General features: G+C 36.8%; 1 protein-coding gene across 1 annotated transcript in view; it reads right to left on the bottom strand.

Moving 5' to 3' along the window:
* Positions 1 to 14,295, bottom strand: part of LOC106027256 (uncharacterized) — a 176,208-nt gene that overhangs the window by 133,789 nt on the left and 28,124 nt on the right. Inside the window, exon 4 of the mRNA XM_063235730.1 lies at positions 3,769 to 3,886. Within this exon, the coding sequence (XP_063091800.1) occupies positions 3,769 to 3,886 (118 nt within the window). The remainder of the gene's footprint in view (positions 1 to 3,768; positions 3,887 to 14,295) is intronic.

The raw sequence follows: 14,295 nt of genomic DNA, 5'->3' as shown, positions 1-14,295 counted from the left end.
TTTGTACTCAAGCTTCAGCATATCAGTAATGTTTCCTAATTTATGAACTGTTCTTTGGGTTACCAGTACTCAGAAATTATCATCTTGACAATCTTGTTTTGTTGGTTACATTTCTGAGAAAAAGAACTACCTATCCTATTCAAATCATCATTAATGGAAGTTACTCATTTTTTTAATTTCTCAATTTCTCTTTATATAAAGTATTGCTATAATTTCACTTCAAGTATCAAATATAGAAATGTTCTCCAAAGCTGGTAGAAACTTTTTCATCACAACTGAATGTCTTGCATTAAGAGTGACTCTTTCACACAGTGCTGTTGAGTTAACGAAGTCCCAAAATAGCCAGATGTTCACTAATTCTGAGGCTCCTGGGGAATAAACTGATCAATATCTTGAGATGACCTCAGCCAAGGCTCCTGACCACAGACCACCATGATGACTCACACATAATCAATACTATGGTGTCATGAACAAAGCTTGACACAGGCAAAAAGCAAGTTTTGGAAAATTTTCTTGTAAGTAAATGAGTATTAGGTATTACAATTATTCTCAACTCAGATTTTATTTCATTCCACTATTTTCCAATTATGTCAAATACTATGATAAAATCCTGAAACCTAATTTACCTATAATGCCTTTACTTTCTATTTATAGAATGAATGTTTTATAGCTGACTAAGCTCTTTCACCTACTACCTCATTTGACCTTTATAAAGACTTCATGTGATACACAAAGCAAGTTTTATCCTCATTGCTATCTGGCTGGGACTAAAATACAGAGATTAAATGCTCCAAATCACACCGAAAATCTGGAATATTCTGGCAATGTTCCATTCTATGTGATCTTGAGCAGCTCTCAGCCTCAATTTCTTCCAATTTTTTAATAATTTTCTTTAAAAGCTAAGAAAACAAAATTAGCCCCCAAAATCAGAGTTTTCAATAGTTCCAGGTGAAAAAAAATAGTTTTAAGTTTTCCTTAAAATTTTTCATTATCAAAGTGCAAACATTAACACAGAACAAGAAATGAAGGTACATTTCGTAACTGAAAAACTGACTTTTTAACATTGTAAATAGCAGCTTCTATTCTCATCATCATTCCTACCTCCCCTCATCAGTTTCCCCTCCAATCTACTCCACTCTGGCTTTTGCGCTCACCACTTCACTGACTGCCATCAGTGTCATTAGAACCTTCCTCTGCTAAACCCAGGCACCAGCTCTCAGCTCACCCCTGAGCCGGCTGATCAGCAGCACTGACAAGGTGATTGCTTTCTTCCTCTGACATCTAGAATATCACAATGCCTAGCCCCTGTCCATCCCTACCCTCTCCTTTGCTGATACTGTCTCATCCCTAACTTGAGGTCTAGGAGTGCCTATTCTCTGGCTACTCTCACCCCCTTGATGTTCTTGACCCTCTCTATGATTTTCCATAATAGTTAAAAGTTAATCAATTCTGCCTCTTTAACTCTGGCCTCTCACTGAACTCCAGACTCTGCCTATTTGACCATTCTGCTCAGATGCCTAAAGGAGCATCTCAGACCAAATGTGCCCCACAAACTGAGCTTTTAGTGCTGTCTCCAACTGGTCTGGCCTCAAATACCTCCTGCAGTTCCAGGAACACGCACAACTCCGTTCTTCAGTTGCACAGATTCAAACTTTGGAATCATCCTTGATACCGCTCTTTCTCTCATCTTATATGCAATTCATCACACCACCTCATGAAAATCCTGTCACTTCTCATTGCTTCAATTGTTTATGGCCCAGGCATCATCATCTTTGATCTTGGAGTAGACTGCACTAGCCTGGACCTGGTCTCTCTGCTTCCATCCTTCCAGTGCCCCTTCTCCAAAGGCAAATAAATCATAGCAGTGTCAAAAGAATTCATCATGTCACTTCTCTCCTTAAAATCTGCTAGTTCCTTTTCAGCTAAAGCCTAGGTGAAACCCTTATAATAACCACTGTCCACATGGTACGTCTATCCATTTCCTCTCTTCTCTCCTCTCCCCTTGCAGTCATTCCACTCTAGTCACCAGCCTCCTTACACCATTGAAGGCAGCTAGTCATGTGCTGCCTCTGGCCCTTTGCACCTGTTGTTCCCTTTGCCTACAATGTGCTTCCCCCGATTATCCACAGAGCTCTTTCCCACCCCTTCTGCAAGTCTTTCTTCAACACTATCTTTCCAATGGAGCCTTGAATGGGGCATTCTCTGAATAACCTATTTATCACTGTATCTCCAACCCTTGCCAGTCTCAGATTTTTTCAGAGCACTTACTACTTTATAGTATATCACATCTATTTATTTGTCCTATGTTGACTTATTTATTTGCTCTTAGAACATTTCTCCCTGCTAAAATGTCGGTTACATGAATATATTAAGTTTTGGTCAGTCTGTTAACTACTATGTGCTTTGGACACTGGCACATGCTAGGTATTTAATAAACACTTGACAAGTCAAAAAAATTATATTTGGAAAACAATATGGATTTTCATTCACTGATTCTTATGAAGACCAGACCATAAAGCTGCAGTACTACCAATGCTAAGTAATGGATAGGTAAGAATGCGGATGGTATATGAAGGTACAGACCAGTTCTGTCCAGAAGAAATAAAATTCAAGTCATCAGTAATTTTAAACTTTCTACCAATAACAAGGGAAAAAAGGTAAAAGAGATGAAATTAATTTTCATGTTTTATCTCCCAAAATGAATTTCATAATGTAATTCATTCACAATCAAAATATTTTCAATATTTTATTGAAAATATGGTGCATATTTTACACAAAGCATATCTCAATTAATACTACACACACTGCAAATACAGCAGCTGCTGCACATCGTCAGGAGCTGGCAGGTTCACAGAACAGCACAGATTTGGACCAAAACTAAATAACCTCATTGCAGGGAAGACTCTCTTCTAAATTAACTATTAATGGTTTTTAACCTAAGACCCTTAAGGATCTGGTACAGCCTCATAGATTACTAGCTTTTTCAACATCATTTCAAAGGACATTGCAAAAGGAATAATCCTTTCTTTCTTTTTTTTTTTTTTTTTTTTTTTTTTTTTTTTTGTCTTTTTCGTTTTTATCGGTACCGGGGACCGAACTCACAACCGCCTGCTTGCAAGGCAGGTGCTTATGCCGCTGAGCTAAATCCCCAGCCCCAGAATAATCCTTTCTATTCTGAGAAACAATTTACATCAAGATGGCTTACTTAGTGCTTATTCAGGTGTTTTAAACAGGAAAAAATCAGTGTCTAGGCTCTTCCATCAAGAACAAAACTCAATTCAGAAATATTCTGTAATCTCATCTATATCAGTATTTTAAAAATCATTCTTTTCAAACAGATTAAAATTCGATTTCCACAAAAGCGGCATTTATTTTAGATTAAAACATCCTGCATTAAAACACAATTTCTATACATTTGCACTTAAAAACTTAGTAACAATTTCCTTACCAATATTTTTACACTTCATAGTATAAAGGTGAAATCAAGCACTAAGCAGACTGCTTTTAAGTAGGAAATCTAAATCTTCACTATGCTTCTTAAAAAATTGAAGTATTATGTATGGAAAATGTTTTCATTACTTTTTTATCACCAGGGGAATGAGTTCTTCTCCCAGAAGCTCATTATTTACAAGTATATTAGAATTATGATAGTATCACTATTATTCAATCATAAAACTTAAAGAACCCAATTAAAGTACACAATATTGTAAAACTTTATAAAGCTCTAACATTACTTTTTGAAAGGAGTAAAACAATGAATCTACTCACTCAGCTTCCAGGCTGCTATTAATCTTTTCCCTATAACAGGTAGCTCCGAGTTCATTCAGTGAGGCATCAAAACAGAAGGCAAAAACACCCCAACTCTTTGAGAATATGCAGTAAACTCCTGTGTGAGAAAGAAAACTGGAGTTATAACCAAAATAAACCTCTGGCAAGTCATTGTCTTGATAAAACTTTGTTTCCTTTTTTTCTTCCAGGCGGGGGCTCAGAGCAAGTTAATTGGTGGCTCTGCTGTGTTGGGGACCTGACAAGCCAATTCTTGGTGTTACAACAGTTTTTCTGTTAAGAAATCTCTTGGGGAAAGGGTGCACTGGGTTTGTAACCCCAGCTACTCAGGAAGCTGAGGCAGGAGGATTCCAGGTCTTCCTGGAGATTCTGTCTTTCAGAGTGTCACTGGTTAAAAAAAAGATACGGTCTCAGTATTTCTCACTTCTCAGAAAGGTGCCACAATCTTTTTTAAGTTTCATTCCTTTAACATGAAATCTCTCTCTTCAGTTGACTCTTCTCTACTGATACATGTTTAAAAAGAAAACATTCTTTACAAGCGGTGAGAAACCTGTAAGCTCAAAGCACTTTCTGTTACAGGGTATTCACCATTTTAGTCCTACCAAAATTGTATTTCAGCCAAAACAGATACTTTTCCCCTAATTAGCAGCATATCCCACCCCACCTCGCCACCTTGCACTTCCAAGCCATTGGCTAGGACGCACTTCAGCACATGTAGTCTAGTCTCTTATTACAAGTCCTGCCTTAAAACTTTTCAGAAGTTTCCAATGCTGTTCGGATGTAACCTTCACTCTGCAACATGATCTCCAAAACGCTGCATGGCCCAGTTAGTTCCTACTGTGTAGGCCACATGGACCTTCTCTCGAAACCCCCAAAGTACCAGGTTCTTCCTCTCTTGCCCCAGGGCCTCTGCAAGACCAGCTCCCCCAACTGGCCTACTCCCCTCAGTCATCTTTCCTACCTTAGATGCCTCCATGTGCCCCTATGCTAAGTTACACCAGGATGCTCTCCCTTGCTACAGAGAGTTCTGTAACTGTCCTATGAAGCTCACACCCAAACCTGTACGATTTCTGTGTTTTAGAAAGCCTATCCCATCTGACAGTTAAAACTTTGACAGTAAAAACTTTGTGAGAACACGGAGATCGTGCCTGGTTGATTTATCCTATAACCTAACTTCACCCAGCAGCACCAAGCTCGGACTTAGCACCCCATGAACTTCAATGTTTGTCCAATGAATAAGAAAGGAGATGAGGTTGCAAACAACAATCTATTATTTCAATGTTATCTGTGATCCAAATGTGTCAGAACCCTAAATCCAACCAAATTATAGTGTTACTATACGGAGATTCCCATCACCATGTAGTCTATACTTTCCCCTACAAGGGACGGAGGGAGGGAGAAGCCCTTAACCCCTCACACTCCACATTTCTCTAACCCAGTTTTACAGGAATGCTTAAAAAAATAAAAAATAAAATAGAATGCCTTATTCTCTCCAGTACTTGCCTCCTGTTTTCACTTGTTTTCATTCTGACCTGGCTTTTGTCTCACTGCTCTCCAGAAGCTGCTCCTGTTAAAAGTTACCAGTGACTTCACCTGGAAATACACAAAAACCAGTACAGCGACAGACACGTTGAACTACAAGACAGGTACGATTACCATTCTGGTTTAAATCCAGATGTCCCTCTGAAGTCCCACATGCTCATGGGTGGGGCTTTTGGGAGAGACTGGATGATAGGGTGTGATATGGGTCATGCGTGGCTGGGGCTGCATTAGCAGCCCACTGATTGGTTTAGCACAGTTCTAGGTGTAGATCAGGGATTTACTACTCAGTGGGAAAGACTGGATGGAATAGAAAGGTAAAGAGAAGGCTTGCTGCTTCCTGCCTGCCATGTTTCTCCTCAGGGCTACCCCCAAGCCAAGCTTACCCAAACCTTTTCTCCTTCAGTTTGTGAGTGGGTGTCATGTATTTTGTCCCAGCAAGGTAAAAGTAACTAAGACAACTATCATCCCCAAAGAGACATTCATGGAATTTATTCAAAGCCATTTGGACAAAAAACAGCCAAGACAAAATTTACTAAACCACAGTAAGGCTGGAGCAAAATAGATTCCAACACTTATTCTACTCTCAAACACTATTAAATTTAGTCTCATTTCACCCAAAGAATTCAAAATTATTTGCATTATTTCCTGAACTTTCAATGATAGTTTAAACAAATAGAAGCTATGCATTTTCAATGTACGTTATTGGTGTGTTTCTTAAGAGCTGATATAAATCAACACTGATAAAATCAAGATAGGAAATATTTATTCTCTTCACATACCTAAAAATGTATGCGTATGACATAGCATAAAAATTCTGGAAGAATTATATGTTATCAATAACCTAAAAAATGATGAAGAATGATATTTTTAAAGTCCAGGCATTTAATCCACATTATCATATTTTATCTTAATAAGACCTTCAAGGTAGGAATGTATATATTATCAGATTTCAAAATTATCCAAGATAATCCCCTTAAATCCCAACAGCATACCTTAAATTGCTACCTAGTGGTGATTTGGTCTAAAGGGTAGAAATTATTGGTCAGTTTTTATCATTATAAGCAGGTGATAATTAATAACTATAATAAAACTGCTGTATTTAATAAACATGTAAAAATCAATCCTTAAGCCTACCGTGCTTTTTATGGGCCCAAGTAATATAAACATGTCTAAAAAGAAGCTCTACTATTATAACCATACTGAAGATTTTCCATCCAAATTTTCATAAAAAAGACAGTTGGCTGTATTTTTTTCAAATATTTCAGACACAAGCTATTCTTTCATGTATATTAGTTGTGAAGACAAGTCACTTTTTGTTATGAAAACTTGTATTAATGAACATGAGCCTTGAAAAAAATATTGTATTACTGCCCACTAGACTTATGGGCAAAAATATTAGCTCAGCTCTTAAAAGATCCATGAGAAATATTGTTTGCTTCTTTCAAAGCTTAAAGCGTCACATTAATCATCAAAAAGCATCTTCACTACAGTCATTTATTAGAGGACTTGTAGAGGAATAAAATTAGCCCCAATACAAAAACTATGCTGACAGTGTCTGACATTCTATAGAAAACAAACTTAATGGTCCTATTAACAGGGTGGTTTTCTAAAGTCCTTTCTTCAGTATAGTTCCAAAGAGCACAGGCCCAGGGTTCAGGAACCTCCCAACTCCCCTTCACTCCCCCGCCCGGTGCCCAGGTACACCGCTCCTGACTCTGCCTCCCACAGAACTCAATCCACACAGGCTGTGCTCCTGGGTCTTTTACATAACTGTGGTTAAAGATATTTTTCACTAGGTTCTTTAAACAAAGATCCACGTGATTAACTTCTGCTCAAGTTTAGTTCCAGGAAATGTTTGGTTGCTGCAGATGTTTACATGCTTCTGGTTGTCAGCACACAAAAATTACCTTTTTTCCGCCTCAATTTAGAAGCTACCAAGAATCAAATCAAATTCATTGTCTGAATCTTCCCAATATTGATATTGAAATACTTAATTCAACTTTTTTTTTCAGGTGAGACTTTTTTCAAACATTGTTTACCATTCAACTTGAAATGTTCAAGTTACTTCAGAGGTGTTTTCAGAAGCATAAAAAGCTACAAAATTTTAAAAAGTAAAACGTGTGTAATGTTGACCTTGTAAGTTCTAGAATAAATGGAAAAGAGAGAAATGGACTATGGCAGTGGTGACAAACCTATGGCATGCATGCCACAGTGGGCACACAGAGCCCTCTCTTGTCAGCACATGCAGCCCCTGCAGCCAAGTATAAGATAACAGTTGTTTTTTCAAAGCTAAAATCTCAGTATTCAAGTGTAATAGCAGTGTTGGCACTGCAGGAAGTAAGTGTGTTTGGGGTTGCAGTCTGGGTACTCAGTCTCTAAAAGGTTCGCTACTGCTGTGCCATGTGTTTTTCTCACAAAGGTAAAAATCCTTGAAAGGATTCTTCTCTATAAAGAAACAAAACAACCTTCTACACTCTTATTCAAAGCCCATTCGCCAGTTTGAAAAAATATTCAAATATATTATAGGTTGAATTTTCCTAGCAATATGTAAAAGCCTGGAATGTTTAGTTCTTCAATTACTATTTTGAAAATTAATAAAAAAATAGAAAATGTTAGGAAGTGGCTTTATGACATTCTCAGACACTATGCTTGGCAGTCAGTACTGAACTCCCCATCAGCCAAGGACTGTGCTCCCTCCTTCACTCCCCACTACTCATGTTCAGGAGTAAGAGACTCCTAATGAGGGACTAAAGGAATAAGTGAAGTTTCAATCAAAATCTTGAAGGTATTTATTATACATATACCCTGCCTCCTTAAAATATAGACCTAACAACAAACTTAGCCAACTATAAAAATGTAGAAAAGAAAATCTGTATGCCAGAGAGGTTAAACTGAACCACAAACGTGATCCATCACACATTTTCTGGTAAACTAAGAAAAACATGAAAAATCAATCAGTTGCAAAATTAACCCTGAATATGACAGAAAGCTAAGACTCACTTGTCTGATACGCAAATCTGAGAAGCACTTTTTCAGCAGATCATTATATAACAAATACACTGCGTTCCTCACCCCTGTCCCTGAAAAGATACACTGATTTATCTAGAAGATTTTTATAGTACGCAACATATGCAGCAAAAATATAAAGCTGTATAAAAATAAACCCTAGAGAGTCTGCCTAGTGGTGTTTTGTTTTTTGTTTTTGTTTTGTGTGATGCTGGGGACAGAACTTAAGGCCTTATGCATGCTATACAAGCACTCTACCACTGAGCTATATCCCCAACCCAGTACTTCTTGAACAAATGAAAAAGCTGTATTTCTATCCTGGCAAATACGGTAATTGTACTGTTTGACTATTTATTTACTCACTTACTTACTTACTGCTACTAAGGATTGAATTCAGAGCCTTGCGTGGTACCAGTGACCTACATCCCCAACCCTGAATTTTAAAATATATTTAATGTTAATAATCATATTAAAATAGCAAGTATCTATCCACTGGACAGCGCAAATTGAAAGTACATTTTTTTTACTATCAAAGCTATTTTTAGGATGGCAAACATATACAGAATATGAAAAATTTTTTAAAAGATGGTATACTGTATGTGTTTATGTTCAAATTTATCATTTAGTTAATGAAAATACAGGTCAATTAAAATATAATGGGTAAAAAATAAAAATAGAGGGTGGTGAATGTTATAAACTCAAAGTTAAAAAACAATCAAGTTATATCATGTACAGTTATAAATTCTCTATGATGAATGTGATCATTATGTATATCTAAAATATACCAATGAAATCTGATTGGAGGAAAACAAACTCAGATGAGCCCGAGTGAGTGTTTTATTTCTGCACTTTGCTTGGAGGCAGTGTGCAATGCCATGTGGGACCTCGGACCTCCAACTACCAAAGGAATGCACACAGCAACCACCTACTTAGAAGGCAGAGAAGAAAGTGCAGCAGGCCAGCAGTCAGTTTCTGGTGTTTCTTCTCAAGGGTGGGGTCCTCACTGGAATCCTCATGGCCATTCAAGAGCTGTTTCTCTGCATCCAGTTGACAGTTCGGGTGCAAGGAAATGAAAATCAGGTACATGCATAGCCATACTGATTTAGAAGCCTTATGGAAGAAACCAAAGGCATCAAATGATCTCAACCACAGCCTCTAGGATGCCCCTGAAGGCCAAACCCATTTCTGAAAAGTGAGTACTCCTACAGAAGTTCAAAGTGATAGCTTCTAACCAAGAATTAGAGAATTCAGGTAGCTTATTCCAGTTCAGTTACATTTACCAGAAGTAGGGTTACCACAACAACACTGCCTAGCAACATGGTTGACTTTTTCCTTTTATCAAGTTCAGGGGAACTGAGCAGAAAGTTCATCCAACCTCAGTTTTGTCCTAAAAGAATGATAAATGGCTTTGGTCACTGTTTAGCCACCTCTGTATCTGAAGAGAAAGAACACATTTCAGCAAAACAGGAATAAAAAAGAACTTAGCAAACTTCATGAAAACTACAACAAAATCACACTTAACTATTAAATAATGGAGTATTTCTTTTAAAAGCTAGAAAATGCAATGAAGATGACGATAATTATCTTTTCATTCAATAATACAGGTTTTAATGTAATAAAAGTAGAAATTAAATGTAAGTTTTAGTGAAATGTCTATCTTCAAATAATGATTGTTTATCTAGTTTTAAAAGGAAAACTGTAAGAATAAAAGTTCATTAATGCTGAATGTAAGCATCAATATACAAAAATTAGTAAAGTCTATAAACCAAACATCACTTTTTAATTATAATATGAAAAGCTACTCAAAGTATCCACTAAAACCTTACATCTTCCAAAATTAAGTTTAACCAAAATAAATACATAAATAAAAGTTACAGAGAAAATTAGTTAAGTGAAGAAATGTACTATGTTTGTAGAAAGAAGACTTAGCAATTATTCCTAATGTGAATTTGAATTCAGTGTGATTACAATCAAAATCTCTCCAGAGTTTTTTTTATGGAATATGGCAGGTTGATCCTAAAATTCATAAGGAAACAGGGTCAGGAATAGCCTTGATAAATTTCAAGAAAAGTTAAGACAACTTACCCTTCAAAAATTTTAAGATTTTTTAAAAACTATGGTAATATGGTTAAGATTTATATTATCTATGATAACATGGTAGGGCAAGTGTAAAACAACAGAGCACCCAGGAAAACTCATTTACATTTAGAAATTTGGTATGTGATAGCAGTTAACGATGTAAATTGATTTACTCAGACATAAGTAATGTGTGAGGAAATTAAGTCCTTGTCTCACAACACAGAGAAACATTTTCAGGCTACTCTAAAATACAAAAATAAAACTTTAAAACTTTTAGGGAAAAACGTCCTTGAGATAATGATTTTTAAAATGAAATGCAAACAGTAGATATTATAAAGTTGAAGACTGACAAATGAATGTGTTTTAGGTGACAATCAACAAAATGAAAAGGTAATCTAAAGAACAGGAAGAGTGGGCTAAAGATGTAGCACAGGGGTAGAGTGCTAAGCCTGGCACACATGAGGTCCTGGGTTCCATCGCCAATACTAGAGGGAAGGGGAATGAAAGAACTAAGGAACTGTTGAGTTTAATACCCAAGATGCTGTAAGTAATAAAAATAGTAACCTATTATTACCCTAAAAACCCTGTGTCTACTCTCAGGGATACCATCGACACGCACTATTAAAAATGTACTAGTTAGCAGGTGCTATGCTTGTTCCTACAGATAGGACAGTGAGCAAGATGGTTTCTGCTTCCAGAAAGGTCACAGTCAACTGTGCTGCTGACCAGTAACCACCCTATGACAGTGGTGTGGCAAATCCATGATAGGAAATGTACAGCAAACTGGGAGAGATAAGGGAAATCTAAACTAAGACATGAAGGTTAAAATAGCCAGATGCCTGCAAATAAGGAGAAATCCCAAATCAACAAAGATGCATTATCCTCACATAATAAGAAATCCCAAAGAAAGATTACTCAGTGGTGCCAGCAAAGGCACAACCCCCAGCTGTGTTACTGCTGTTCTATTCTATATACATATTTAGAATTTTAGTAAGAAAAATGTCATATAAGTGAAATTAATATACTATAGAGTAAATAACAAAAGGCTTAGACATCATAAATTAATGAGGTAGTTCAGGTTGGGAAAAACCACTAGTAGATTTGATTTGTATTTAAAGGCACATTAGGTAAAAATTAAGAGAAAAGATGTTTATCTGCAACAGAGACGAGAGAAACCTGAGGAAAGCATATGTATAAATACAAAATATCTGTTTTGACATCCAACATTTTGCCTAGGACCTGAAGTTCAAAGTTGCTCACAACATATTGATGATTAAATGCATGAGTAGACAAATGGAGATTTGAAATGCTACCAAAAGTTGCTTATCAGAGGACACCTGTGACCAAAACTATTTATGATAAAAATTCTACCGTTTTCAATTAATAGCATGGGCTGGAGGAATCTGAGGGAAAAGTGTGGTAAATGAGAAAGCCACAATGACACAATCAGGGCCTGGATCCCGGGTCTCAAGAACTAAAAACCAGGAAGAAGTACAATTCTAAACAACAATAGTTACACATAAGCACAAAATTTTGTTCACTTCATTTACAAAGAATGGCATGTACATATAAAGTAGTACTGCATATTTTAGACTCACACTATGACACATTCACCCTAGCTTATCTAATCTTGCATCGTAAGCTTTTGCAGCAAGAATATTTTCTCTAGGTTTTTAAAGTTCAACAGGAAAGACCCAGAACTTAACATGAGAACATCAGAATGAATCACAGGCTCTGTGGCCTCCTAAGCGCTGACCATCTAGAATGACAATTTTTGCGAGAGGTTTTTGTTTGTCTCTTTGGTTTTTTGAGACAGGATTTCACTAGAAGTTCAGGCTGGTCTGAAACTCCATCCTCTTCCTGCCTAACCACGTCCCAAGCTACGATTATAGGCACAGAGATCACACCCAGCTCGATTCTGTGTATTCAATACCTACAATTTTGCACCAAATTCTTTTATAAACGTATCATATGACACGCCTGTTCTCTAGTCTTCTATACATGTAATGCTGAGGCCTTCAACATGTCAGGCACTACTTACAAACCATATCAAGTCCATGGCTGAGGCAAACAAAGTATTTACAAAGCTAGGTCATTATCATTTGCCTCTCCAACACTATCATTTCCTGCAATAATCCATGAGAACCTAATGTCAAAGATTCTTTGTTTTATTTTGGTTTAAAAAAATGTTAATTATTGCCTGTCCTATCTTATCTACCACTTAGTTTTAACTGCAGGCACCTCCCGCAACTTTACTTACTAATCTGATTTCCTAAGACTGGTCACTGCAAAAGGTAATGAGTGCGGCTACCCTGTGGAAGACCGCGTGACTGGACTCTTACCCCGTCTAGAGCAGACTTAAGTCACAAACAAACGAGGCTCCACTGCCCACCAGAGTCCCGTGCTCGGCCCCCCGGGGGCAACACTGCAACTGCAGCCAGAGGGGCAGGCTGAATGTGGACCGACAATGCCATTCTTAAGGATGTGGGCAGCAAAAATACTGTGGTATCTATTTTCACAGAACTGTAACGTTTTAGACATAAATAGCCTTAAGTCTGGGGAAGAGTGTAGGAATGAATATGATCAGTACATAAAATCTAGGCAAGTAAACAATCCCCTTTTGCTCCCCATAAAAAGATAATTATCAGTAGTAGGAAAAAAGAAAAGTTGTGCTAGAAAGAAAAGGTAACTACAGATTATGTAACTCAGTTGTGAATATGTGATCCAAGTCATAAGATAATTAATGCTGAAAATTATTTCAATTTTAACTATAATTAGTATGAGAGAGAAGTGTGTGTATGGGTTGGGATGGTAAGAAAGATAAATTCTCTATTGAAAGAAATGGAAATTTGTGATTAGTTGATGAGTCATCACATATAAAATGGCTGAAACTCTGCCTGGCAGATAGTAATTACCTGTCAGAACACAAGAGAAATACAGCCAAAAAGATAAACCCGGGGCCAGGGATATAGCTCAGCGGTACAATGCCTGCCTGGCAAGCATGAATTTGGGAGTTCAATTCCTAGTACAAAAATAAATAAATCTATGTCTGCCTGACTAAAGCTTGTGTGCATTCTTGTACTCTCATATCTAAAATAATCCTATTATTTTCCTAAACATAGTCTTGACTTTACTTCTGGGTCTAAATGACCTCAAGTAAAAAGAACAAATTATAAGTCATTATGTAGCATGTACAGATGTATAATAAAATCTGATTTTTAAAAAACTAGTTCTTTTTCTAATGATTTATAAGCATTTGACTTATTTTAAGTGGTTTCTAAAAAGGTAGCTTATGAATTAAGTATGATTAAATGGCTAGTGAATGAGGTAAAAGTAAAATTTCTTTTTTTTTATGGTCCTATTAATGTTGAACTCAGGACCTTCACTAAGATACATCCCCAGTCCTTTTTATTTTGAGTCAGGGTCTTGTTAAGTCACTGAGTTGCCTTGGTAAGGCTTGAACTTGCAATCCTCCTGCCTCAGCCTCTCACAGTACTATAACTACAAAGAAATTTGTTTAAAAACTGAAGGTTAGTGAGCTACGTTCAATAACCAGCAGGTGAATTGTCACTAGATGGCACTGTGCTAGGTATCTTTTTAAAAATTTTGTAATACAATGTGATACAAACCAATTTGTCCAATTAAAAGAATACCTTCAAAAGAGGGTAACATTAAATCATTTCTGTTTTTGAGGTTATTTCATGGCTTTAAAAATAGATATGGCTCCGTGAAAAAGAAAACAAAACATAAGCAAGTTAAATAATTTTAATTTTTTTTTTTTTTTTGTCTTTTTCCTTTTTATCGGTGCCGGGGATCGAACTCACAACTGCCTGCTTGCAAGGCAGGCGCTTATGCCGCTGAGCAGCTAAATCCCCAGCCCCT

This window comes from Cavia porcellus, unplaced genomic scaffold (genome assembly GCF_034190915.1).
Source record: "Cavia porcellus strain 051 isolate PalLab524CR breed Dunkin Hartley unplaced genomic scaffold, mCavPor4.1 scaffold_2, whole genome shotgun sequence".
Lineage (NCBI taxonomy): Eukaryota > Metazoa > Chordata > Mammalia > Rodentia > Caviidae > Cavia > Cavia porcellus.
The sequence above is the reverse complement of the archived record's forward strand: the minus strand, read 5'-3'. Positions and strand labels throughout refer to the sequence as shown.